This window comes from Brachionichthys hirsutus, chromosome 7 (assembly GCF_040956055.1).
Source record: "Brachionichthys hirsutus isolate HB-005 chromosome 7, CSIRO-AGI_Bhir_v1, whole genome shotgun sequence".
In the NCBI taxonomy this organism is placed as follows: Eukaryota; Metazoa; Chordata; class Actinopteri; order Lophiiformes; family Brachionichthyidae; genus Brachionichthys; species Brachionichthys hirsutus.
This window is the reverse complement of record NC_090903.1, coordinates 13,668,351-13,694,654: the sequence shown is the minus strand read 5'-3', so window position 1 is coordinate 13,694,654 and position 26,304 is coordinate 13,668,351. Positions and strand designations below refer to the sequence as shown.

General features: G+C 47.1%; 1 protein-coding gene across 1 annotated transcript in view; it reads left to right on the top strand.

Annotated features, from left to right (window-relative positions):
• Positions 1-8,782: 8,782 nt before the first annotated feature.
• Positions 8,783-26,304, top strand: part of slc8a1b (solute carrier family 8 member 1b) — a 50,177-nt gene continuing 32,655 nt past the window's right edge. The window contains exons 1-3 of the mRNA XM_068741776.1: positions 8,783-9,658; positions 10,381-10,545; positions 11,534-12,324. Coding sequence (XP_068597877.1) covers positions 8,783-9,658; positions 10,381-10,545; positions 11,534-12,324 — 1,832 coding nt within the window. The remainder of the gene's footprint in view (positions 9,659-10,380; positions 10,546-11,533; positions 12,325-26,304) is intronic.

The window sequence follows — 26,304 nt, the reverse complement described above, 5'->3', positions numbered from 1 at the left end:
GCAGGAAGAGGTGGATAGAGGGGGGCGGAGCAGAATGAACACATCACATGACACCATCTAGATTGGGTGGGGGGTGGGGTATGACTCAATGCTACCTTGGTGGACCCCCCCTTTGGCGAGATTACTCACCTCCAGCCTGCACCAGCCTACCTGTGTGTGTGTGTGTGTGTGTGTGGTTTCCCATGAATGTGCATGCAGTGTTTGGTTTCCCGGTTTGGCTTCAGGATGCGTGAGCGTGTTCAGCAGAGCATGCATGTCGACTCAATGATACGTTTATCCGTGCAGTAGATGCCGCCTCGATGGAGTCCCTGGGGAAATAGGTAGTACATTTTACTCTATACATACAGTACATACACTTGTACACGGGGTTGGTGTGAGTAGAAATGGGACCCCAAAACGTTCACAATTACTAACACCGACTGGGACGTATGAGAGTAGAGAGTGGAGACATTACCGAAAGGAGGAATCTCAGACGGATCTGTAGCGACTTCAATGAGAGCATCGTCTTTAAGACCTCTGGAGAGCTCTACTTTAATGGACAGATTAAAGGCTCCAAATGAAAAATAAACAATCATTCACGTTCCTTTTTTTACCTTTTGCTGTGATAATACCTCGTGTCTGTAGTTTTAACTCACCTGAAGGAATCATCGCGCTGAGGCTTAGCATCAGCTTATACGCAACCTTTTTGTGCCCCGTGTGTGCGCGTGTGTGTCTTTGAAACTGCGTGATGAATTGCCATCTTTAGCAGAAGGTCTTTGCCATATTTTACTCTGCGACAACCAAATTATACTAAAATGTAAATTGTCCTCTTTCAAAACAGCCCTCTACCATTATCATAATTATGGGGGACGGTCAAGTAAGCATGCGTCCTTGTGGCGATGCTCAGCCTGCGTTCACAGGACAGAGTGGAATATTCACTTTGCACTGCAGCAAATCAAAAACAACAAAAGGGTACCATATTACTTTAAGAGTAGCTGCATAAACCGGACTTGTTTTCCAGTCAACTTCCCTTATCTCACCTTCACGGCTCACGTTGCCAGGTTGGTTTGTCTGATGGATCATGAGAGGCGTTTCAAATGATGAAACAAGGAACTCTCGCCTCTCTGCTTCAAGTGCTCATCTTCAAAGTTCTCCCATTTCCTGTCTGTCCAAGTTCAACAATCATTCATATTTTTATTAATTCATTTTGTTTGTAACAGCTTTACCTGTGTATGGTTGCAAGGGGGGCTGGGCAGAACCTGGACTAGTGGCCAGATCATCACAGGAACGGATAAAAAGACAATTCTTTTTGAAATATTCTTTACATAGACAGTAATATGTTTAACTTGGTAATATGTGAAGGAAATCATTAATATAACGACCATACTAGAAAAGTATTCAGAGCGCAGACCTCCGCCAAGCAGCTCGTTCCCCTCATAATTAGATCTACACCGTCCACATGGTGATCTGGATCATCACCAAAAGGTTCTAGATTGTTCTCGGTATATCTTTATACACCAACCATGAAAAATCAAAGTCAATGTTAAAATTAATAAATATCACTGACTCCATTCTAGATCCAATCTGGATTAAATTCGGTTGTCGGGTGGAGGCCCCCCACCCTACATGATTATGTCAAATCCCATAAACATTGGGACAATAATCAACCGAGATATTGGTGAACACATTTTGAAACTCCATTGACAAAGTGACCCAGAATCTGGGATCTCTTCTGGATCATCACAAAAACTGATCCCATTATTTCAGATCGCAAGGTGCTAACATGCTAACACTAATGCAACACTGAATATTTTCAGCATTGTTCCCCTCTACTTCCTGGTTCACCTGTCCACCAGAGGTCACCTGACCCCATCCGGCTTCGACCCAGCTGCTCCCCAGACCCAGTTTGCGGTTTCTAATGACCAAGTCTTTCAGGTGCGAATCGTTTCGGAGTAGACGGAAGGGGACATTTCAAGCAGGCTGTGAAACTCCTCCGCATTTCAACAGTTTCAAATTTCACTTCCTCCTAAAAGGAAGCAGCCGATCTCTCTTCATCCTCTCTTCCGAGTCTTCTTTTACATGCTATCCTGAGTTTTTGTGGAGCTTCCATCCTTAGTTAAGTTACTATTTGTTTATTTTTTTACCACGTGATCAAACTGGTTCCCACAAGGTGTGGTTTTGTGATCCAGGATGCAAATCTATTAAGATGTGAATGGACGCCAAGTAGAAACACCCCCAGCAAACACTGAGGAGTCTAAAGAAAGGTGATTGGGGGGGGGGGGGGACGCGCACCCGGAGAGAAAACGGAGGAGGGCGAGATGCTCCTCAGTCAATGCGTAAAGGAGCAGAAGAAGACCGGAGACCTGCTTTCGCGGACACACACTCGGCTCTCTCCTGCTGAAAAAAAAAAAAAAAAAAATCACACACAGTCACTCTCTGGCGCGCACGCGTGCTCCCCCCTCATCCTCCTCCTCCTCCTCCTCCTCTCCTTTCTGTCTCCCCTGGCTCTCTCCTTTTCTTGTGCGCCCGGAGCGAGAAGAAACGCGAAGGGAAGAATGAGGAAGGAGTCCGCCGCGCTGCGCGCCTCCTCCCAACGAATGTGGGTCTGCTGATAAAGCGCCGCGCCGCTCCGGTCATCCGATCATACAGGTCGCTCTACATGGAAACGAGGAGTCGGCAACAACGGAAAACAACAACAACAACAACACACAAAGCGTGGGAACCCCGACTCCTCTCCCCTTCGCCCGCGCGTCTCGCTCGGTGGATACGCCGCCTCGACTGCCGTATAAGAGCTCCGTGCGTCTCCGTTACCATTCCACACCGCTGGTTTACCTCCACTCCTCCTCCTCCTCCTCCTCCTCCTCCTCCTCGTATGCTGCTGCTGCAGATTGTTGAGCTCCGCCGCTGATATTTTACTACCGGTCGTCTCCTCCGGCTCGTCGGACGCGCTCCAGATCACAAAGGTATGACGTTATGCAGTTTTACGGGATCTTTTCTTTTCGGGGGGGGGGGGTCTTTGCTTGTCTTTCGCTGCATTGTCCGGGGAATGCAAGTTTGTTTTCAGGAGGAGGATGGAGAGAGTGGAGGGGAAAGTGGATGGTGACACCTCGTGGAGCCCCGGTTGGAGATCGGAAAGCATTACGCGTCGAAAGGCTTTGGATGGGATGTGGAAAGGATGTTTCCTCGCCTCATCCGCGCTTTTCCACGCTGCGCTTTTTCCTCCACTGATTCAGATGCCTGATGGTTCCTCAATCACTGGCTGCAGTGGAAGATAGTCGCGTTGTTCCATTTTCTTTATGAAAATGACGCTCGAGTTTAGAAACCGGGGCGTCCCGTGTTTTTTTGCCTTCCTCTCTTGTGCGCGTCCGACCGCCGACCTACATGATCACGGATGCAAGGCACGTTCAGTCGCCCACACTGGCGCCCTTTTATAGGCTGTCCAGAGTGGAAGTTCGGTGGCGAAACATGCGCTTTGGAGACGTTAATGCGCAAAGGACGGATGAGCCAGCTGCGTTAAAGCGCATTGAGATCACAATCGTGTTCTCCTGCGCGTCCGCGGCGATCTCTTGCGCCAGTCTGTGTGGGCCGACGTGGGGGGGGGCGCCTCAGCGCAGGGTGACTTTGAACCGATTTCATTCATTTGGTTTATTCTAAAAAAAAAAATGTTGAAATGAAAACCAACCGGATCTCGTGTGTTTTGACTTTACGCGTCCAATCCGAGGAGAAATGCGTGTATTAGGTGCAGTGTGCTGTAACGGGGGGGCGCTCTCTTGACATGTGAGCCCGACTGTGTGAGGATGGCTCAGATTAAATTAGAGGAGGCACAAGCTTCATCTTGAGGCAGGTGCCATCGAGGCTTCCCACGCAGCGGCTGGCTGAACTCTGTTTTATGTGCCAAACACAGATGGTATAAAATATGTATTCCTAAAAACGAGATGCCCAAAGGCCTTTTGCTGCTTCATTTACGTTCCAGCAGTGGAGCAGGTAAATATGAGGTTTAGGGTTTATTTAGGGTTTTATTTTTAAGCATCTGGTTCAGACAATCAAAACCTTCTTTATCTTCTAAACCAGATTCAGGTGAGCTCTCTGAGTCTTCATCAATCAGTGGTTAGGCCTGTTCTTAAGGTGGTGAAGAGGAGCTGCTGCAGTGCTGCTCCTGCTGGGTCGCTGCTGTAAATAAGTTCAAGGTAATTAACTGAGCTTCATCTAGAAGGAAAGAAGCACGTGTGTGAGAGACACAGAAAAACTTGATGGATCTTGATGAAAAAGATCTGAAGATGGGTCTTGGTCTGACTTAGATCCCATTAAATATTGTGAGTGACCCGTCTGGATAGCAATTTATTTATTTTTTTCTTCCCATTTACTTATAATGGAGGCTTTAAAAACATGTCTTGTAAAATATGTATTCATTTCACTCACCAGAAATCCCAGTCATAGAGGAGTCCGATATGAACTACCATGAAAAACATCTTCTGGATCTGATCAGTTCAAAATCGGTTCCAAATCCACGGCAACCGATTCACATTTTCTTTTCATGGTTGGATACCAAGAACAGTTTAGAACCTTTTGATGATGATCCAGATTGCCATGTGGACGGTGTAAATCCAGTTAGGAGTGGAACGAGCTGGTTTGTGGCTAATAGGTGTGTATAGTTGCCACAGCCCCCCCCCCCCCCCTCTCCCCCCTCCGGCAGATAAGAACAACGATAAAAGATGAACCCAACCGAGGTTGCATGCGGGGCATTGAGTCGTGCGGAACCAGTGGCGACAAGCACTCACAGAGGTCAATTTAAATGATTTATATGGCGTATACATTTGTGTCAGTGCGTTGCAGCGTCAGGACAGCCCACTTCCTCCCTGGGACCCTTATTTCACCTCCTTCCTGTTTAATGGAGATGCCTGTATGACCCTCATACACATCGTGGTGGTAAAACCAAAACAACTCGCTTAAAGATGCTAAAAGGGTCAGTAAGAACTCAGGCGCCCGCTGGATAATCTAATTATCTTTGCCCCCTTTCATCACACCACATATAACTTCAACAGATGAGGTGTGATTCAGTGAGTCGTATATATACGAAATAAATCAAATATTCCAGAGGTCGACGGCCGTGATGGCGTCGCCAAGTGTCTGGCAACTCGTTGTGGATGAATCCTATAAAACTCAGCTTTCAGCGGCACCGAAGTGAGAAGCGTTACGAGGTAGAGAAGATGGCCGAAGGGTGGATTTCAGCCAAAGCCGTGAACGCCGTCGCACCACCCACCGCTAAACAAAGGGTTAGCCGTTAGCTCGAGCGCACCGGAGACCCGGCGAGTGATTTATTTGTTTTTTAAGATGCCCACACAATTCCCTTTCCTTTCCCAGAGCCTATCATCTCCTTCCCACACGTTTGCAACCTCCCGGACAGAGAGAGACGGACAGGAGGACGGCGTCCTGTTTCTTACGACGTCGGCCTGATCATTTCTTTCACTCCGACTATAATAGAATCCTGGCTACAGGATTGGCTACGAGGCAAATTCCAGCTTAAAGAGGGCCTGAACGGTGAATGTTTCATTGAATCTTTAATTTTGTGTTTTCTGACTCGCCCTCACACACATTCACACTCGCAGCCTTTGCACCGGGTGTCCTGATGAGAGATGAGGTCATTCAGGTGACCCCTGTCCTTTATTGTATTTAAGACTCATAAGCGACATCCCTTATTACACTCCTTTCAGTCCGTTTCTCTTTCATTACCTCTATTAATTTAATTCAATTTATTTATTCTATTAACTCTTGCCTGTAATTAGACGAGTTTGAGACATTTCTTTCTGCTTCAACAAGCGGCATGAGTATTTGTTGTTGACGCCATATCTGAAATCTGTATTTCCAGCAAGCAAATTCTTATCTTCCTCACACCTCCGTCTTCCTCGTCCTCTTTCCTATAATCCGCTTCCATCGTCTGCCTTTAGAGACTCTTCAAGAATGACATTATTGGGGCAAAGAAGGAGCGTCTTTGCTTTATTTTTTAAATATTTTTTTTATAGCGGCGCGTAGTGTGGCGTCCAGGACTGCAGGACATGCTCTTAGTGTTTACTGGAAGAAAAACACATTCAAGTTGATTTTCAACTGTAGTGTCATATAGAGTTTAGCTCATTTTCTATGACGAACATGTAAAAGAAGACAGTTTCAACGAGAACCCGGGTCTCTTTGTCAGCTAATCTCACACTGTTGTGTTAAAAGGAATTGCGCTGACGTGTTCATCAGGGTTTTTATTTCCATAAAATGCTGTATGTCAATGTTTGCTTATCAAGGCAATCATGAAAAAAAATCTATTTGCTCAAGGCCAACATGGTTTATTTCACCCATGTCTTGATAAAGTTGATTTTATCCACAGGCGGAACATTTTATCACGAAAAACAAATAGCAAATTGGCTTTTTGGTCCACGTCGGGATGGCTTTCCCTGATGTTGTGCTCCTTCTGAAATGGTGCCAAGTTTTTGAGGTTGTTACACGGTGTGTGTGTGTGGTGGGGAAATCACGCCGGGATATTCTGAAATCTGATCTTTCAATTACTAAATCAAAAATAGCAGCCACCGTTCAGACACAGAGCCCCCCCCCCCCCCCCTGAGTTTGGAGCTGATATCTGGGTGTCAATTTTGTCTTGATCAAATAGCCATTAAAGGATTGCAAAGCAGAGCGAAGCGCCGTCTGTCATTCCTGCAGAACGTTGCTGTAAACAGACGAGGTGATCAACCGAAGTCGTCTGCTGCGTGATCTCCTGATGGAGCGTGAAGTAATCAAGTAATTGTTAGCAGCAAGCAAGGGTGATCAAGGATTGCTGTTCGTGGGGAGGAATTATAAGCAAGCTGACTGGTTCTCAGGAGAAGGAAGGGAAACTGGAGCATGGTTGGCTGTTCAAACAACCTTTGCTCCGGCGCCCTTTTGCAAGGCACTGCAACCCCCATTTGTTTGTTCGAGGCCTGTAGAAGCACCCGTGAATCTGGCATCTCAGATTTACCGGTACATCCTTTTTGGAGCTTTGCAGGGAGATTTAAGATGAACTTCGGTGATTAAGTCTCGTCTTCAAGAGCATCTTTGCCTGAAATGGTCATGCGGTATATTTAATGCATGACTTGATTGAAGAAAAAATCCCCCCCCCCCCCCATTTCCACGACCGATGCCTTGGAGATGCTTTGACAGCAATAACCAACGTCGGTTTCTTTCTTCACGCAGAGCTCCTCTAAAGCATCCCTGACAGCTAGCCGATGAGCGTCGACATGCTTTACTCTGGCCTCACCTTTAGCATCGGCTGGTGCAGGGCAACAATGCTGAACGCCGTCTATCTCTTTAAGACGGCAGCTGCTAAAAACAAGAAGAAGAAGAAGAAGAAGAAAAAAAAGACATCCCTAAGTGAAAACAACCAAATCCCAAAGCGCACTCAATTATTGATTACTTGGAAATGCCACACAAAGCGCTGTGTGCGCCCACACAAGACGACCACGGAGGGCTGGATCCCGTTAGGCAAGAGGAGGCTGTTTGGTTATGAGCCTCCTGAATCGACATTTAATCATGTTAGACATGGAATGTTGTTTGAAATCGGAGCAAATATCTGACGCCACATGATGCACGGCGGTCAAATTGAGCGCTCGTGACTCTTGTGTTAGTTCAAATGTTTGAATTCATCGGCGCGCACGCAGCGGCTTCTTAACCACAGACATTATACGAGTGAACATTGATTGCGTTCTGTGCTGTGAAAATGGATTCTGTGATGTGCTTTTAGTGGCAGGACCCCCGAAGGATCGCCGCGTGCAACGCTGGAGAAACTGTGATTCTCCTTGTTAGAGAATTTACAGCTTTGTCTATACCAGAAGGAGGGAAGACAAAAAAAAAACAGGAGGGTACTGGTGTAATTATTGATGTTGGGAGAGGAGTGCTGCGTCTGCACGAGCCGCCGGACGGATGGCGGCATGCAGGAACGTGCAGGAAGCTCGTTGGAGGACGATCATTGTTCGCGGTCCTGCTATTGATCTCAGATTAAAAGGATGCAATTTGTAAGCAGGCAACGGTAAAAGTTTGCTTCCTGGTAACTGTTGGTACAAATGTGAGGCTGAGTAAAGACTGAATGAGGTTGCGCTGAGTCGTCTTTAAAATACTTAGCGGTTTCTTTATAGACAAAGAAGCTAACTCTGCTACAATGCTACACGGTAACATGTAAAAGTTAAACGACTTCTACTCCTTTCCTGCAGAGAGCTTTGCAATTGCCCCGATAAGAAAGTTTTACCAAGTGTAATATTATTATATGTGCCCTTTCACATAGACATGAGAACTTGTAAGTGCAGAGTTAGAGTTTCACGACTAAACCAATTACAGATGGATGGATTACTTTCCCCGCGGAGGAAGACTCAGCAGTGTGAGATTAGCTTGCCGCTGCGCCGAATCTGAATTAATTTTTACGCTCGTTGTTCCGTATTTTAGGTGTTGAGTGACGGATTTTGTGTCTCGGTTGGAGGTTGTTTTAGGTGAATGCATGTCCACGACTCTGGAATTGCTGTCATTTATTTTCACAAGCTTTGGTTATCTAAGAATGTAGCAAATTCAACTGGACTGCTACCAGGAAACAAAACTCTTGGCGTGGTTTCACGAGGAGCAGCGGGGCGGCGGAGGAGGGAGTCCTCTTGAAAATCGATGCCTCTGAGCTCGAGTCTTTGTTGCGTAGATGTTTATCATGTCTTTGATGAGCCCGTCTCAAGTCTGTCCTCCTCTCTTCTCTCTCAAGGGTCAACATCTTCAACAAGCGTCCGTCCGCAGCGCTGGTCCGGAAGTCAACATGGGCCACCGGGATTACCCCTCCCTCTCGTCCCCTGGTTTGAGGCTCATGGTCGTCATGGCGATTCTCCTCCTCAAGCTCCATCCCTCAGCTGCCGGCACCATCCCAGAGCAGATCTTGGGCGGCTCTGTTTCCGCCGTGTCCACAAACAAGACTGAATGCAGCAAGGCTGAGCCGTGCTCAAGGGGGGTGATCTTACCTATTTGGGAGCCCCAAAACCCATCGTTTGGTGACAAGGTTGCCCGGGCAACGGTGTACTTTGTGGCTCTGTTCTACATGTTTTTGGGCGTATCGATCATTGCGGATCGATTCATGGCGTCGATAGAGGTCATCACCTCCCAGGAAAAGGAGATCACCATCAAGAAACCCAACGGGGAGACCACCACCACCACCGTTCGCATCTGGAATGAGACCGTGTCCAATCTGACCCTTATGGCTCTGGGCTCTTCGGCTCCAGAGATCCTGCTCTCCGTCATAGAGGTCATAGGCCACGGGTTCGATGCTGGCACGCTGGGCCCCTCCACCATCGTAGGCTCGGCGGCGTTCAACATGTTTGTCATCATCGGGCTTTGCGTGTACGTCGTGCCCGACGGCGAGACGAGGAAGGTCAAGCACCTGCGTGTCTTCTTCGTCACGGCCACCTGGAGCATCTTCGCCTACATTTGGCTCTACCTGATCCTGTCAGTGATCTCGCCTGGCGTCGTGCAGGTGTGGGAGGGGCTGCTCACCTTCCTCTTCTTCCCCATCTGCGTGGTGTTTGCCTGGGTGGCCGATCGCCGCCTGCTGTTCTACAAGTACGTCTACAAGCGATACCGGACCGGCAAGCAGCGTGGCATGATCATCGAGACCGAGGGAGACCGTCCACTTCCTTCCAAGGTATCCTCGCCAGAATCTTTACCACTATGACACATGTACTTTTTTTTTTTTAGCATTCATTTTGTAGATTGGGCTTCACTATCAGCAACTTTGTATTCAGCAAGTCTGTTCCTGGGCATCAATAAGTGCAATTCAATCAGAAAGGGGAAGGAAGACTGCCACGACGGCGAGGATGTTGCCGATTTTAGTTTCTCAGTGCCAGAAGCTTGTGTTGTCATTCCTTGATACGCCACTGGTCCCACAAGGACCACTTGCATTTTGACGTCCATTTTCTAAAGGAAATGTCTGCAACAGCCTGTAATTTAGTTCGGAATAAACAATTCCTCATCGCTCACTCTAGCGTTTCATCAATGAATCTGTACCCAAAGGAAAACAGTCTCTCAATGAAAGACTCTTTGAAAGAAAGAGATGGATGACAAACGATAGCAAATGCTAACGTGGGGAGATCTGTACGATCATGGTATTTTATAAATGATATCAACATCGGGAAACTTTATCAACCCGAAGTCGCTCAGTTTTATAGTAAGAAAACATTTAGCATTGAAGTTTATTGGGGTATAACATCCACCGCTATTTCTCCTGTTATTTTTATAAGGCATTGCTGGCAGTCCCGTAATTCCCATTTAGGAGATTGCCAGAAAAGTTTGCATTCAGATTTGTAGCGCCGCTCCAAATCCGACCATCAGCAGCGCTGATTAAATTCCTTTCTTTATCGCTACAAGGTGGACATCGAGATGGATGGGAAGATGCTGAACTCTCATGGCATTGACTTCCTGGATGGTCCGCTGGGTTTGGATTTAGATGAGAAGGACCTGGATGAGGAGGAGACCCGGAGAGACATGGCCAAGATCCTGAAGGAGCTTAAACAAAAGCATCCTGACAAGGAGGTGGGTAACGTAGTCAGAAGATCTCCATGTGGGGGGGGGGGGCAACAAGCCAAACTGTCCCCGGTATTCTGGTCAGGACTGTTTTTTCCTTTCTTTCGTTTTTCATTTACAATTCATCGAACATCTCGCAAAATAAGAGATTTAAATCCATCTTTAATTATTATTATTTTATTTTTTTTATTCCACGCAATTCCAAGACATCCACAGCAGATCACGCTCTCCCTATTTGCTTCCATTATCATCACGATTCCTGTGATGAACGCAGCTCAGCCTCAGCGGCTCATCGATTCATTTTGTAATGGCACTTCTGAAGGAGAAATTCAACGGGAAATCGATCAACTATTTGATGAATGTAAATGTAAGGGGAAAAAGGCAAAGACAGGATTGTAATTTCGACATTGGAGCTCCATTTATCTGGCTCCGTCTAGCCGCCGGCCCGACTCGGCGTGATAAATGACTTTGTTTTTGTGTGATTTCTGCCGTCTTACTGGAGACATGCTGCCTTGTAGGGTGGAAATTTACAGTGCATTGCATTTATGATTGTGTAAACTAGACAAAATAAATGCTTGTTTTTTTTCTCGGTTTGTTTTCATGACACAGCAAAATTCGAGGATTCTTCTTCTGGTCACGTCTCTGCGTTTGAAGGTTTAGAACTAGAGCGCATACTGAAATGGGAACTCTTTCATATGCACGAGAGCCTTTAGTTTCTAGCTCTGTTCTGTACGGCTTATTGTTTCTTCATCGCTGATGCTTTTATCCTGTAACAATAGTATCTGAGAGGAGGAGTGTCCCATAGTTCCAGAACCCGTCCTACTCTCCCCACGACACACTTGTCTTGTTTTCGATCCAGACATCGGTGTCGCCATTTTTCTGGCCGACCTAATAAAGACGAAACTCGAGCAACGACTGAAATAATAAGCAGCGACCGCTGGAGAGCCCCTGTTTAAACTGATATTTGGTGCCATGCCCTTTTTTTTTTCCTCACTAGGTAGAACAACTCATCGAGCTTGCCAACTATCAAGTCCTGAGCCAGCAGCAGAAGAGTCGTGCTTTCTATCGATGCCAGGCCACCCGGCTGATGACGGGCGCCGGCAACATCTTGAAGAAGCACGCCGCCGACCAGGCGAGAAAGGCCGTCAGCATGCACGAGGTTCGCTCTGACGCCGGGGAGAATGACCCCATCTCAAAGATCCTGTTCGAGCCCGGTTCTTACCAGTGTCTTGAGAACTGCGGCACGGTGGCCGTCAACGTTTTGCGACGTGGCGGCAATTTGAGCAAAACCGTTTCTGTGGAATACCGGACGGAAGACGGCACCGCCAACGCCGGCTCGGACTACGAGTTCACAGAGGGCGTGGTGATCTTCAAGCCCGGCGAGACCCTGAAGGAGATCCGCGTGGGCATCATTGACGATGACATCTTCGAAGAGGATGAAAACTTCCTGATTCACCTCTCCAACATCAAGGTGCTGACATCGGAAGGCGAGGAGCCCGAGGAAGGGGACTCCTCCAATCACATGGAGTCGGTGGCGTGCCTCGGCTTGCCCTCCACGGCGACCGTTACTATCTTCGACGACGACCACGCTGGCATCTTCACATTTGAGGAGCCTGTGTGCCACGTGAGCGAGAGTGTGGGCACCATGGAGGTGAAAGTGCTGAGGACGTCGGGGGCTCGCGGCGTGGTCATGCTGCCCTACAAGACGATGGAAGGAACGGCGCGGGGTGGCGGAGAGGACTTCGAAGACACTCACGGCATCCTGGAATTTCAGAACGACGAAATTTTGTGAGTAGCTTTAAATTTGAGTTGCGGCGATATTTGTTGCCTGATTATTCCCGATGATGATGAGAAAGCGGAGGGGTGAGTGTGAGGTGGTGGTGGCGATGATCGGTGAGGCGGACGGCTCTTTAGGGTGCCTCCCCAACCCCTCGACCCCCCCCCCCCCCCTTTTCCTTGTACTTTCAGCCTTCATTAAGACCTTTCTTTCCTCCCCATCACTCTGTTGCTCTTTGCTTTGTCTTCTGCTGCTGTTTCACTCGTCTACGGCTGCAATTGATTCCCACACGGCGGCCAAGTTAGGAAAAAGGTCGGCAAGGTTCACGTTTTATCTGACCTAACCTAAAGGAATGTGTGTCTTAAATAAGGCACTCAGCGGAAAACCAGGAAACGTGGCTGCTGGAATGAGTTGCAGGGAACAAGTGCCTATCCAGTCCACTTGATCGAGATACAAAAAGACCGTTTGCTTCCTTTATTCGTGGCTTCGGACCCTGAGAACAACCCAGAACGGCCAGTCATGCAGCCAACTTGCAGCTTCCTTGCTGTCTGTCTTGCTGTGAAAAGAACTTAAACTCCATTTATGGATCCCTTGTGAGAAATGCTCCGGCCCGAGTTCACAGCTCTTCTTAGCAACAGTGGCCTTATTAGCTGACGGAGAATCGCGGTGACGTCGGCGACTCCCGATCACGGCGCTTCAGGAAGCTTTTAACTCAGTTTTGCTCACAGCCGGCTGAACCGACTCTTCATCCTGACCACACTGTGGGAATCCGACTCATTAGTGGACCGAGTTGTTGACATGACTGCAGAAGTGACGGGAATTTGAAAGTAAATCATTTTAAGTGTGTTTTATGGGTTGTCTGCTGATTACATTCTACTTTTTAGGTGTTTGCTCATGCAAACACCTAAAACACCTTCCGTCTTGAAGAGGACGCCCCCATACACGATGCGTTCCTGCTGGCGGTGAGAAGGAATTTGCAGGAGGTTTTCTAATCACCGGCGTTGGTTTGTTTGTGTCTTGATGTCTGTTTGCTTGTTAGCAACATAACTCAAAATGTTACAGACGGATCTTGATTACATTTTGGTGATGATCCAGAAGAGATCCTGGATTCTGGATCACTTTGAATTACCCATTAACATTGCAGTCAATGGAGCGTCAAAATCTGTTCCTCAATAGCTCGGTTGATTATTGATCGATGTTTATGGGATTTGATACAGTCATGTAGGGTGGGGGTCTCTAACTCACCACCAGATTTCATCTAGATTGGATTCAGCATGAAGTCAGAAAAAATATATAAAATATTAAGATTGAAATCCCCATAATGAGCTAAAAACACACCAAGAACAATCTAGAACCTTTTGATGATCCAGATCACCATGTGGACGGTGTAGATCTAATTATGAAGGGAATGAGCTGCTTGGCGGAGGTCTGGTCTCTGAGTGCTTTTCTAGTTCTTTGTTAAAACCATTAAATGACCCATGACGGTGGGCTGTCGGTCTTTCCCTCCCTTTGTTTCAGGCGAATGAGAACATTCATTAGATAAAATTAGTTTTTCTATTTTTATTTGAGTTATTTGAACTATTTATTGCTGATGCCATCTTTTAGAGGAAAACGTCTGCTGCTGCTGTGAAACTACCGGTTGTGGATTTGCTGTGGAAACAAGTCTTAACTTGCAGAAGGGCGGATCGGCACAGCGCTGTGTCTTCTTTTTCTTCCGCTGCTCGTCAGTGGTTCGCTGCGGTGTGTGTTGCCTTGGAAACAAAATGCTTGCTATCGGTGTTTGAAAGAGTTCTGATTGTGATGAAGGCTTGTGCCGCAGTAGCATGAAACGGCGTGCAGTGCCATCATGGCTGAATGGTCTGAAGCACGCTGCCTCTCGGTTTGCACCGATTTGAAGCGGGTTTTCGCTTCGTCTGGCTCATCCAGGTCAATTCGTGTACGGCAGAATCCAGGTGAACTAGGCTGTCGAGGCTTCACTCGAAGCAACGTTTCTCGCCTCTGCGTTGTCTTCTGGGTAAAAGTTTCACACCTTTCATGTTGGTTTGAGGTAAAAATAGATGCTGTGCTGAAGCACTTTGTTGTGCTGTTGACAGAAAGGGCAACTGCTGCAAACAAATACCTCAAATTTAGGTCAATTACTTTTGTATTTGCAAAGTAAACTGCAGCATTTCATAGCATTTATAGAAATGAATTATCTTGTCTATAGAAAATATGTGTTCCCGTGGAAACTCAGCATCCAATCAGCCACGACCTCGAGTCTGTCCCCAGAGGGAAAAGCTGTGGACATTTTTACTGCAAGAAAAAGAGGATTATGAAATTGCTTTTCTAAATAGGGCTGCCCTCAGGCTGGCTCTACCCCGATTCTGTTTCTCAGTGGACGGCTGGCAGGAAAGGATGAAGTGAATCCGAGAGATGGAGAAAGTTGCAGACTTGTTGATTTTTCACCCTTATCGTTATTCCGAGACTTTCTCTTTCTCCGAGTCTGCGACAGACGAGGTGTGATTTGTCTCAGGAGCGCTTCGCGGGGACTTGTCTGTTGTTTTCTTTGAACCGTGGAAAGATTTATGTGTGGGAGAGGAAGATGGAGAGAGTGAGAAAATGCCGACAACTTTCCAGCACAAGGAAAGCATCAACCCATCATGTCACAGAAAGCACCATCTCAGTTCTACGTGTGTGTGTGTGTGTGTGTGTGTGTGTTAGTGTGGGGCTGTGATAGCCTTCTGGTCGCAAGATAGATCAATATAAATAATAATAATAATTGTCACAATCTGTGGGATAATTTATCCCAGAAATGTTGATTTATTTTTAATCCTTCACGGTTTTCTTCCACTTCTTGTAATGACGACGGATGAAAGCGACGAGCGCGCCCTGGTTCCAGCTAAAAATAGTAGGCCGGCTTTTTGAGGGTGTCACTACCAGGATTTTAAGCTTCTTTCATATTTATGCCTTAAAGTTCAAACAAATAAAAAAGCATGAAAACTGCACGTGAGGGTAGAATTATTTCACTTCCATTTGTGTCCCTGCTGCAGAAGGAAGACCTTTCAGGGCTCGGGTCAGACGAAAGAGCTCATTAGGTTTGTAACGTGCTATCGCGCTAACACATCTCTGCTATAAACCCGTATTATCACCACACCTGTCACAAGGAAAAGGTTTCATCCAGACCGCCTTACAGCAGTTTACGTGTTTCTATTTCTGTTATAGGTGGTCCTGATGGGATTTCCTGACCACTTGGTACAAAATAGGTCGACAATCCAGCTCTTTTTTTTTTTCCTTCTCATAGCTTTTTGGATTGAAAGCTGTATTTTTCGACGGCGGGCAGCCAGGTTGGATTTGCTCAGTGACCTCACGCCGTGTGGGTCGTCAGCTGTCAGCGTTTCCAACCAGTCTTTGATTCACACGCATTAAAGGGAGAAGATTTACAACAACAACAACAACAACAACAAATGGGAAGTCGCACGGGATCCTTTCGCCGGATTCATGTTTTACGATTGTACTTTTTCACCCCCAGAGGGAGGGAATGCATGGCTACTCTTGCAAAACACACACAAACACACAGGCAGATTATGCAACTTCCATAAATAGGGAAATAATGAAATTAGGCATCGTGTTACATGCACACACAAAATAGAGTTCAGACCCGAATGACCAGCGCAGGATGTGAGCTGCGTTCAGGCATGCATGTGGCTGTGTTGTTCTTTTACACGGACTCATCTGCAGAGCTCATGATAGTCTGAGCAAAGTTATTCACAATATTCTCGGTATTTATTGCTCGTCTTTCTTTTTTTCTCCTCCCGCCCCTTCCCTTGTCTGATGTCTTAACAGGGCGCTGCAGCACTTTGGGGATAATTACCCCATCAATGAGTCAGATGTGCAGAATGAAGGCCATCTGAGACTTTAAAAAAAAACAGACGTCTTCAACCCTAAAGGCCAAAATCGGCAAAATTACCCACACGAGGCTACATCATCCGACAACAATCTGCCAGTTAAAGAGCGTGCGTTTAAATGTTTTCTTTACAACATGTCCAGACCTGAAAAATAGCTTGAAATATGCTTGTTTGCCTGTAAACACGCAATAAAATCACACACGCTTGTGTGTGTGTGTGTGTGTGTGTGTGTGTGCACGGTACACACTCCCACCAGAGAGGTGTTGTATGGTAATCAGCCTTGATGAGGTCGGAGGCCGCCACGCCGCCCTTCTGCGGCGGCGTACACCTAAAGAACCGGTGAATTAATAATCGGCGGGACGATAATGAGTGTTATGGGAGAGCCGCGCTTGTAATGGATGCGTGATGACAACTGGGCGGGACCCTGCTTGTGTGTGTGCCTTGCATTGATTTGCATTTGAATACATTTGTATCTACAAACGGCACAAACTGTAAAATCATACCTGCCTGGAACTGTTAGCACGTGCACATAATCACGCGCGGATGAGGCGTGATGCTTCTCATGTTCCAGATCACGCGGTATTAACATCCTCACCTGCTTTGTGTTTGTCCCTTTTGTGTTTTCTCACCAGTGTCTATTTGGCCCAGAGTATGCGAGATATCTGTTGCATTTATTAATAAGAAAGAATCTCATTCTGATCATCGTTTCTGTGGATGCTGGACGTCCTTTCCTTTACGACTAACATATGTCTCGGATGACGAGAGGGAGACGGATAGATTAAGAGGCAGCTTGAGAAATGAGTCCTCGAGCTTCCTCCACAAAACACCATCGCCTTGACAACCACTGGGATGAAGAGAGAGAAATAGTGAGATGCAGAGCGAGTGAGGAAGAGGGTGGTCTGCTGCAGAGCGGATAAGAGAAAAGTAAAGGCTGGGAGATCGGATGGGAAAGTCAATTCTCTTTTTATTTGTTCCCTGTGCTGCCAGATGTGTCCCTTTGGTTTTGTTTTCACAGTTACTGATTTGGAGTATTTCTGCAGTAATAAAACGAGGAGGGCTATTGTCTCGGAGCGTTTTCATGCAGCATCTGCAAAGTTAAATTCTACGAAAAAGGTGCAACAGTCTTAGCAGTTAAATACTTGTGAGCTTCCAAACAGCCATTAATCAGGGCTCACTTATTTCACCGCCTGTGACATTTAGTTCTAGAGAAAGCGGTCATTCCGTGTCTTCTTTCAGCCACACCCATTCGCCGGTGATGGCTCAGTTTCCAATTCCTTAGAATGGCTCAAGAATTTAGCCCCCAAAAAACAGGTGTGGGTGGTTGAACCAGCTGGGGAGGGATCGGGTTTTTTAGTCTTATGGTATTTGATGTCGCAGGTGGGTGCCGTGGATCTCGCTCACAAAGCTTCACGAAGAGAAAGGAAGGAGGACAAAGCGGCGGCTACAGATCTCAAAGGGATCACAAAGGGTTCGGAGGTCCACTCTGTGCTTTTATTGTGAAAAGCCAGAAGATACGGCTTTCATCTCATATCAGAAGGAGTTGGTTTTACATTCTGAAACTCCTAATTCCACACTTGAATTCAATAATCAAAATGATTTCAAATCTTCTCCATAGATCTCGTGTTAGAAGAGACGCATTAAACTTTTGTGCGTTTTATCTAAACGTCACTGATTGGGAGCAGAACGATGCTGATGATGATGATGATGCTGATGAAGAGGATGCAAACCTGTGGCATCTTCACATGCAGGCCGACAGCTCAGTGCAAGGGAAACGCTTTAATAAGAGGACGCTATCCCCGCCCGCCCACCTGTCTGCCCACCTGTCTGCCCTAAGTAGTTTTAATGGATGACAGTGAACAGGCTAATGCTGTTATGCTGATGTTAATTTTGGCCAGCAGGGCCTGTGATATTAGAACTGGATCTCAGTGGGTTATTTATCGTCCATGTAATTCACACAGACACTACAGAGACAGTCAAGTGTGTGTGTGTGTGTGTGTGTGTGTCTTATGAACAGAGATATCATCATTGTTTATGCCCTGGTTTATTTCATTTGAACGTGTTCGTTCTCGTGCTGGAGTTCTGCTGCCTGAAGCCTGGAACATTTTTTTTTTGGGGGGGGGGGGATTATTACCAGCTGGTTTAAATTTGGCTTCATGTTTTGATTTTGTTTTTTGGGGATTTTTTTATGGGTGATGCGTTTCAAGACAAAGAGTGAAAACAGACTGAATATTAGCATGACAAGCTAATGCTCAGGAATGGATGGAAGGAAGGAAAAAAACGAGGAACCTTCCTGGAATTCCTTAGTCATTCGGGAAAAGCTTCTTCACTGTGGAATTATTTGAACCGGTGCGATCGCTCGCTTCTCACCAGCTGCCACATCTCATCATTTTTTGTGTGGATTATATAACTGTCAGTTTTAAAAGCAAACAAGTTCAGGATTTACCAGCTGTCGTTTATCCGTGCAGGGTGTGAATAGTACTTTATGGAAAAGGTAAAGCAAATTGGATATTGCTGAGAAAAGTGTGTGCCAAAAGTCAGCACAAATCCCTGAAAAATATTACGTAGGGTCAGGCCCTGAAAAAGGCTGACTGGAAAACAGAAAACTTTATCCTTTGTATTAAAAAAAAAGTTCTGCATTCAAAGAACAACATTGTGAAAGCACATCTCGTTCCTCAAGCACCAGCAGAGTTGAAAATGCTGCAGCGTGCATGCCAGGCCAGTAGTTGGCGCTGTAACCTTTTAAAAGCCTCATCACAGAGTAAAATCACATTGGGGGTGCGTTTTTAAATGTTTGCATCTTTAGGCCAACTTTTGTAAACAAACAGCCCCCCCCCCCCCCAAAAAAAATGTTTTAAATGTAAACATCAGGAGCGAAGGAAGTCGATGAAGGCTGGGTGTTTGTTTGACTCTACAATAAACTCTGTGTGCTGCATGTATTGAAATTACCCATAACCACCTGCTCCGCCTGCAGAACGTACCGGCTTTACTTTCTTCAGCATGCCATTCTATGTGTTGCCGTGGCTACACAAAGGCTGGTGCAGCATGCGGTCAAACGCTGCCAGTTGTAAAAAAGCTCAGACCGTTTCACGCTTAACTGAGTTCTTCTTCTTCTTCTTCTCCTCCCTCTCTCTTTCTCTGCTGCCTATTGCGCCGCACTGACAGCATTAGAAAAATCGGCATGATAAAGGAAAGACGGTGGCGTGATGAATGGGTAGAGAGAGAGAGAGAGGTGTACAGGAAATGGGAGAGGAGGAAGAGATTCCTCTCATCCTTGTTCTCTGTCCCTCTGTGTTAAAACAGCAGATGCTGACGTTCCCAACAGGTTCGGCTTCGTGTTTGGTGCAGGTGACTCAAAGCGAGGTCACCCCATTGGCTAGGGACGCTAGCCAAGAGCTAGCCCTAGCCGCATCCTTCCTGTGGAGAACTTAAAGAGGATCCTAAACGTGTCGTGTTCTTCTTTCTAAACGCGGTGCCATAACGAGTTCGTCTTCTCTGTCGTCAGCCTGACCATATTAGCCAAAGTAGCAGAGGAACGCTAACGAGCAACAGGCTACAGCGAGAGAAACGTCTGCAGGCGCTGACCCATTTGTCTCGTTTAATGCGGCGACACGGACATTTTTCTTCTCTAATGTTTTTTTTTTGGGGGGGGGGGGGGACCTGGTCATTAAAATTTCTCTCACTCAAGTCCGATTGACGCTCTTCTGTTCAAACTAAGAATCTGTGTTGATTTTATTGCCGGTTTCACTTTAAATAATTAACTTCTGAATTTTTATGTGAGAAAGTGGAAGAAGTCGTGGAGCCTCGGGCCAAAAGACTTGAGATTCCTTTTCGGAGCAAAGCCGGATATTTTGCATTGATGTCTTTTTAATGCCCAAATAATGTTTATGAGAGTCAGCTGAGAGGCCAGAAAACCAAGAGGTCCGAGTCTCACCTGGAGCTGTGCTGGGATGACGCTGTGTGGGCCTAATAGTCACCACACACACACACACACACACACTGTACGAGCTCCCGTAGATGGAATCGCTAGTTTACAGGAGCCTGACTCCTCTTCCTCGTCCTCCCCTCTCTCTTCGTAGCGTTGAACGCTGCGCCTCTATTGCATCCTCATCCTCTCTCAACGAAAGAAGCTGATCAGGAGAAGCCAGGATCTCATCTGTGATTGATTTCTCCCGTTAAATCCACTCCGGTTATGGGCAGGGATTTGGATGAAGGGGCGGCGGCTTGGATTTTTTTAATTTTTTTTTAAAGCTGCAGGGACTCGATTGGGTCGTTGCCTTGTCGGCTTTTCAGACCCCTGCTTGCTGTTGCTGCTCCGTACGTCATCCATCTCCCGAGTCTGTGTGCTCTGCGTTAGAGAGAGAGAGAGAAATCTCGCTGACACTCCGGCAGAGAGGGCGATGATGAACATCGTCATGGATTGCAGCTTTAAGAATCAATATTCTCCAACGGTGGAAAGGCTTTGTCACACCCTCTCGATGAATTTCCCTTATAATCCATGATAATCTGCGTGCAGAAAATGCTTGTAATAAAGCGATGTGTGTGTGTGTGTGTGTGTGTGTGTATGGGAGGTCTTCTCATCATGTGTGCATAATGCATGCGTCTGCTGATGATATGTGACAGATTCTGCTTAATTCTTAATGTCAGTTCCTGAGAGACGATGAGAATTCGGGAAGTCCAACGGGGAGTCGCCTCGCAGCTTTTCCCGGCCTTGGATGTGACGGCGGTGGGATTCGGTGTGTGTGCTTGGCTCGTACGGGACTTTAACCCGGGTGTAGCGAGGCTGACAGTCCGTCGTTTCTCTACATGTTCTTCTGCTGCAGTAACGTGACTCTCCGGTAACGGGCATCTAACGCGACGCTCGTGGAGGCGTCTTCATCCTGTTTCCTTCCACCTCCTGCTTCCTGCGCGGGCCGGAATGCGGGGGGCATACTTTGCTCGGTTAAGGGGAATTGCAGTCCTTAACAAGACGAATGGGGTGTGTGATGCAGAATGGACACTTGAAGGTTAGCTGGGGGGGGGGGGGGCAGCTCGCCAGATTAAGAGCAATGAGCTTTTACTTCATTAAGGTTAGACCCGGGTTGCTGATGCAATAAAGAGATGAATCATTGAGGGCAGCGGCAGCTGCTGACATTTAATGTTCCTTCCGCCGTTGAAATCATCTTTAAAGTTCTTCTCTTTCCTTGTTGCCGGGTTTGGAAACATCCAATATCCAATATCGAAAGAAGAAGAGGATTCCAATCCCCGCCCGCCTTGGCCGTACGCGTCGTTTTTAGCTCGCTCCACTGTAGGGTGGGGCGTCCAGCTTCTTTGGGGGGTGGAAGGGTCATCTGGTCCTCCAGATGGAGTCAGGTGGAGACTCAATACGGATTGGTAGAAGATAGTGGTAGAAACTCCCAGAATGCATTGCAAGCCGTGTCCTGTCCGTTTCGCTCGCTGCAGGAAGCCGGGGCCAGCAGTGGATGTAGGCGATCAGCTGTTCTTTCTTCTAACAGGTTCAAATGACCCTGCCGAGGATGAGAAGAGAGAAAGGCCTCCAGCTTTCCTTCCTCCTCCTCTCTCTCTCTCTCTCTCTCTCTCTCTTTTATCCATCTTAACTTTCTCTGAGGGATGCTTTAAGTCTTTAATGTGCTTTCTTCACACTCACTGTTTCCCTCTTCGGTGTCAGGGAAGAGTTTTACTCCTGGGCTGCAATCAAGATATTTTTATCATCGTTTTAGCATCTAATAGTTTGACCAAATTGCCAATCAAGTGTGACCCGGTTTTTGTAAAAGCGCAGCATGATCCCTTGCGCTCTTATTCTGCTGTGTGAAACCACGGAGATGTCACGGGGAGACGAAACTGGGTCAGGCAGACTCTGATTGGACCACGGTGTGTGTTTGTGTTTCTACTTTCCAAAGCTGCATTATTGTACGCTCGGCACGCACGGAAAAACACAATGCAGTTCCCTGCATTGCTTTATTTTGCCCGCTTAAAAAGCATCTGCACATAAATGAAACATGTCGCCCGCTTGCACGCGTTGTGCCATTTGCGGCTGCACTTGTCATTTTGATTCCGTTTTTGCACGCAGTAGCTTGCAGAAACATACTGGACTCAAATTTGCTCTAAGTGCCTGAATCACCCTAAACGTGAACTGGGGGAGGGACGAGAGACGGAGAGAGAGAGAGACGTTGGCCAGAGAGATGTGGAACGAACAAATTAGGAAGTGGAAAGAAAGGCCAGGCAGGGGGGGGTGGGGGGGAACTAAAAAAATCCTCTTTCCATTGCTTCACATGGAGAGAGGAAGCCATGAGGAGGATGGCAAAGTGACAAACGTCTGGCCGCAAACTCTTGCCAAGAAGAGACAGATATAAGGAGAGGAAGAGTGAAACAGAGGGGAGGAAAAGACGGAGAACAGAATCTGTAATTAAAGCTGTGATTACCAGGGTCTGATAGCCCCCCCCCCCCAGTCTGCTGTGCGAGGCTTGGCTTGTGGTGCGTCTCTGGAAACTAAGAATGACATCACACGGCACCATCACCGGGGCCTATGGTGCGTTCAAGCCCCTATCTTTGTGTTGTGGCACACACACACACACACACACACAGCATGGCTTGCATGTGTTTCTGCTGGTGGCTTTAGAGGTTGTGTGCATTATTCACAGTTAAGGCTCCCCCAGCACGTGCGGATCGATAGAAGCCCCCGACTCTCCGCGAGGAAGCAGATAACTGCAGATCTGACGCGAGCCCTCGTTGGAGGCCTCGGCCTCCGGTGCCAGACCGGCGACCGACTTCTATTGGTGATCGACATTTTAATCGATGACAGAAGGGATTTCTCTGACATTGATAACGTCTCCTTATGTAAGACAGAAATGAAGCCTCGTCTATTCCGCCTTATTGTCAAATCAGCTTTTTAAAAATCCTCTAAAGGCTTCTGATATGTCACCATTCTTTCCTCCTTCCATCTCTCTCTCTCCTCCTTTTCCTCCCACGATCCTCTTGTTTGTCTGTGTGTTCAGACCCCCCCCTCCCCTCCTTTTGTGTTTCGGTAGCTGCTGTCGTGAAGAGAAAAGGAGGGGGATGCTCATGAAACACATGCATGCAGCCGCAGTAAACACACACACGCGCGCACGACCCCACACACACACACCACGAGGTCATGCAGGTATTCAATTAGCAAGACTGATGATCATGATCATTATCCTTCATCGTGTAATGGAATATGCTAAAAGGGTTAGTGCATGTGTGTGTGTGTGTGTGTGTGTGTGTTCCACTCGTTCTGTTTTTCGTTTTCCTGGCATTAAAAGGAAAAATGAAGGAAAAGAGCAGAATGAAATGACGCTGGATGAACGGAACGAGGTGGAATGTGAGAAAGATGAGGCAACGCTGCAGCACCTTTGTGTGAAGTCTGGGTTTGCACTGTGTTGGGGCTCCGCAGCTCTCCATCCCTCTTCCCCTCTTTCTTCCCTCTCTCCCGGGACTCTCTCTCAGGAATGTTTCCATTCCCAAGCGCTCAGAAAAAGCCGGAGTAGCCGGGGTCAGTGTGTGGCATGTTTGTGTGCATTTGTGCGTTTGTGTGCCTGCCTCTGCATATTTCTGAGTTTAAGAGCGAGAGGAAGAAATCGTTGTGCTTGTGAATGTGAGCCGTTATTGAGTGGATATCAGAGAGGGCGGCAAGGCTAACGCTGCACTCCCTGGCTACACACACACACACACACACACACACACCCCCACAGATCCCCACCCACCCTCTCTGTTAGAAAATGTATTAAAAAAAACAACAACACACAATTAATGCAAGATTGTGAGTCCTCATAATTCAGAATATCACCGTTGTATTCAAACACACACACACACACACACACACACACCCCTCATCCTCCCCTCTTCAGCTCTCCTGGTTGTTATGAAGAGGAATAAAAGTGGAAATCAATTTAGGCTCTTCTCTGCTGACTGTCGGATGGAGAGCAGAAGTGTGCTCGGTGCGTTCCGTGCTCGTCGCTCCCCTTAGAAACACAAACCGGTTCTGAAAGCATTCTATGTAGACCTTACGGCAGGAGGTTCTACCCACTGACCCATCTCTGTGGAAACAGGGGTCTCCTCTTTATGATGTGGCGACTCTCTGACAGGGAGACACAACCATAAGAAGCTGTTGGATATTCCCAGGAAACGTAGAGATTGTATTCCTGTTTCCCGTCTGGATCAATTCTTTGCTCGGACTTGCAGAAACTCGATTTCTGACAAATGTGTAATCCTCACAGAATCCGGCCTGATGTGGCAACGGGAAAAGCAGAATTCCGAGGTATTGTCTTTCTTTCGTAAGGGTTCATGAACACGGCGATCGAGGTCGCGTTTATTGTTCCACCAGCGGGCCTCGGCGTTTGGGAGGTGTCTTATATCACAGACCGAATGTCAAGATGACCTTCCCGGAGAACTTTAAGCCCGTCCTCTGCTGGGACGCAGCGTGGTGCGGCATCTGTCACAACACACACACATCCATGCGCGCACATGGAGACAGAAAGATCAGGGCAGCAGCTGTGTTTTCTAGCACGGCTATTGGACTCCATGCTTCTCATTCTACAGTGTTCAGTCTAAAAGTCCCATCTCTTCCTCTTCCTCTTCCTTTTCTGTCTTTCCTCTGAATTACAGGTAAAAAGTTCATTTTTCCCCCGATAAAACGAAAACGTTTTCACCTCCCGACCTTTTTTTCTTGTAAGTGAAGCAGAATGAATCACACATCAATCCACATAAGAGACGATGGCAGCGGACGTGACTAGAGCGGATTCAGGTTGTCTCATAGAGAGAGCCTTCTTCCCGTTCGGTATTCCCGCTGGTCCTTCAGGCTGATATTCCCGGCAGTGCTCTGGTTAAATTCAGGGCAACTCTCCGTCTCCCTGAGGCTGTCGGCCTGCTTCCATTCCCTACTTTGGCCGTCCTGGTTCAACCACGTATTAATAGCTTCTACCTGCGGCGATGCGGCCGTGCGTCTGGGTCTGTGGGTTCACCTGGGCTTCAGGTGGAGACGGGATCCAAACCAGTTTAAAAGCAGCCGGTGTGACGAAGTCACCCAGTGCACGAAGCTAAGCTCATTAGCATGCGTGGCTAAATGTGATCAGAGAGCACTGGTGATCCTCTTTAGTGTGTGTGTGTGTGTGTGTGTGTGTGGGCATGGGCATGAGTCATTTTTTCTATATGTGGGCAGCAGTCGGCATTTATGTCTGATGCAATATGTGTGTCATCAACAAGGGACTAATCATCATGTTCACACATCTTTAGAGCGCAGTCAGAATCACAGGAGGGGCTACAAGGCAAGCGCGCGCACACACACACACACACACACACACGCGCGGTCATGCGCACAGCTGCAAACCAGCTTCGACCAGCAGATTTCAGTGAGACAGTATTCAGCACATATCATGTTGTGAGTGTGTGTGTGTCCGCGTGTGCGTTGTAGGGACACGCTTACGTGCAGGTTTATTTATTGCTGTTCTGTTACACACATCCGGGCTCAGGTGACCTGCAGACTTTCTATTTACAACTCTTTTTGTTTGTTCATAAAAGCAGAAGGATCCAGAGTTACGGATCGAACGGGGTCTTCGGATTTCAGCGACACAGGAGCTATCGGCACATTCCAGCTTGTTGGACTCTCCAGATCAGGAATTGTTCCCCCTTATTGAGCTTCCCTGGAGAAAATAGTTCTCAGTCATTGTGTGGCATCTTTCGTCATAATTCAGATTGTTAATTCAGGTTGTAGGAAAGTCTGATGATGATTATTATTATTATACTTAACTGGTCTGCGATCGCCATGGAAATCGCATCAAAGCGAGGAAGCGGTGGAAACAACTCATTAAAGGATGTCTGGAGTAATCCCATCCTTTTAATTCTTTCCAGGCACTCATAAATGAATGAACACTTTATTTCCATTAGAGATGCCTGCCTTTCTGAATAACTCAGTGCCGCTATGGATTAGCCCCCACCTGCAGGATGCAAAGGTCTGGATGATGATTTTTAAAAAATGATGTTAAAGTAATTGAAGTGTTTTGACCCGAGACAATGGCTTTAACCGTGCATTTATACTCTTAGATGCTCAATCAGGCAACAAATGGGGCAAATTGACCTAGAGAGGTAACCTTT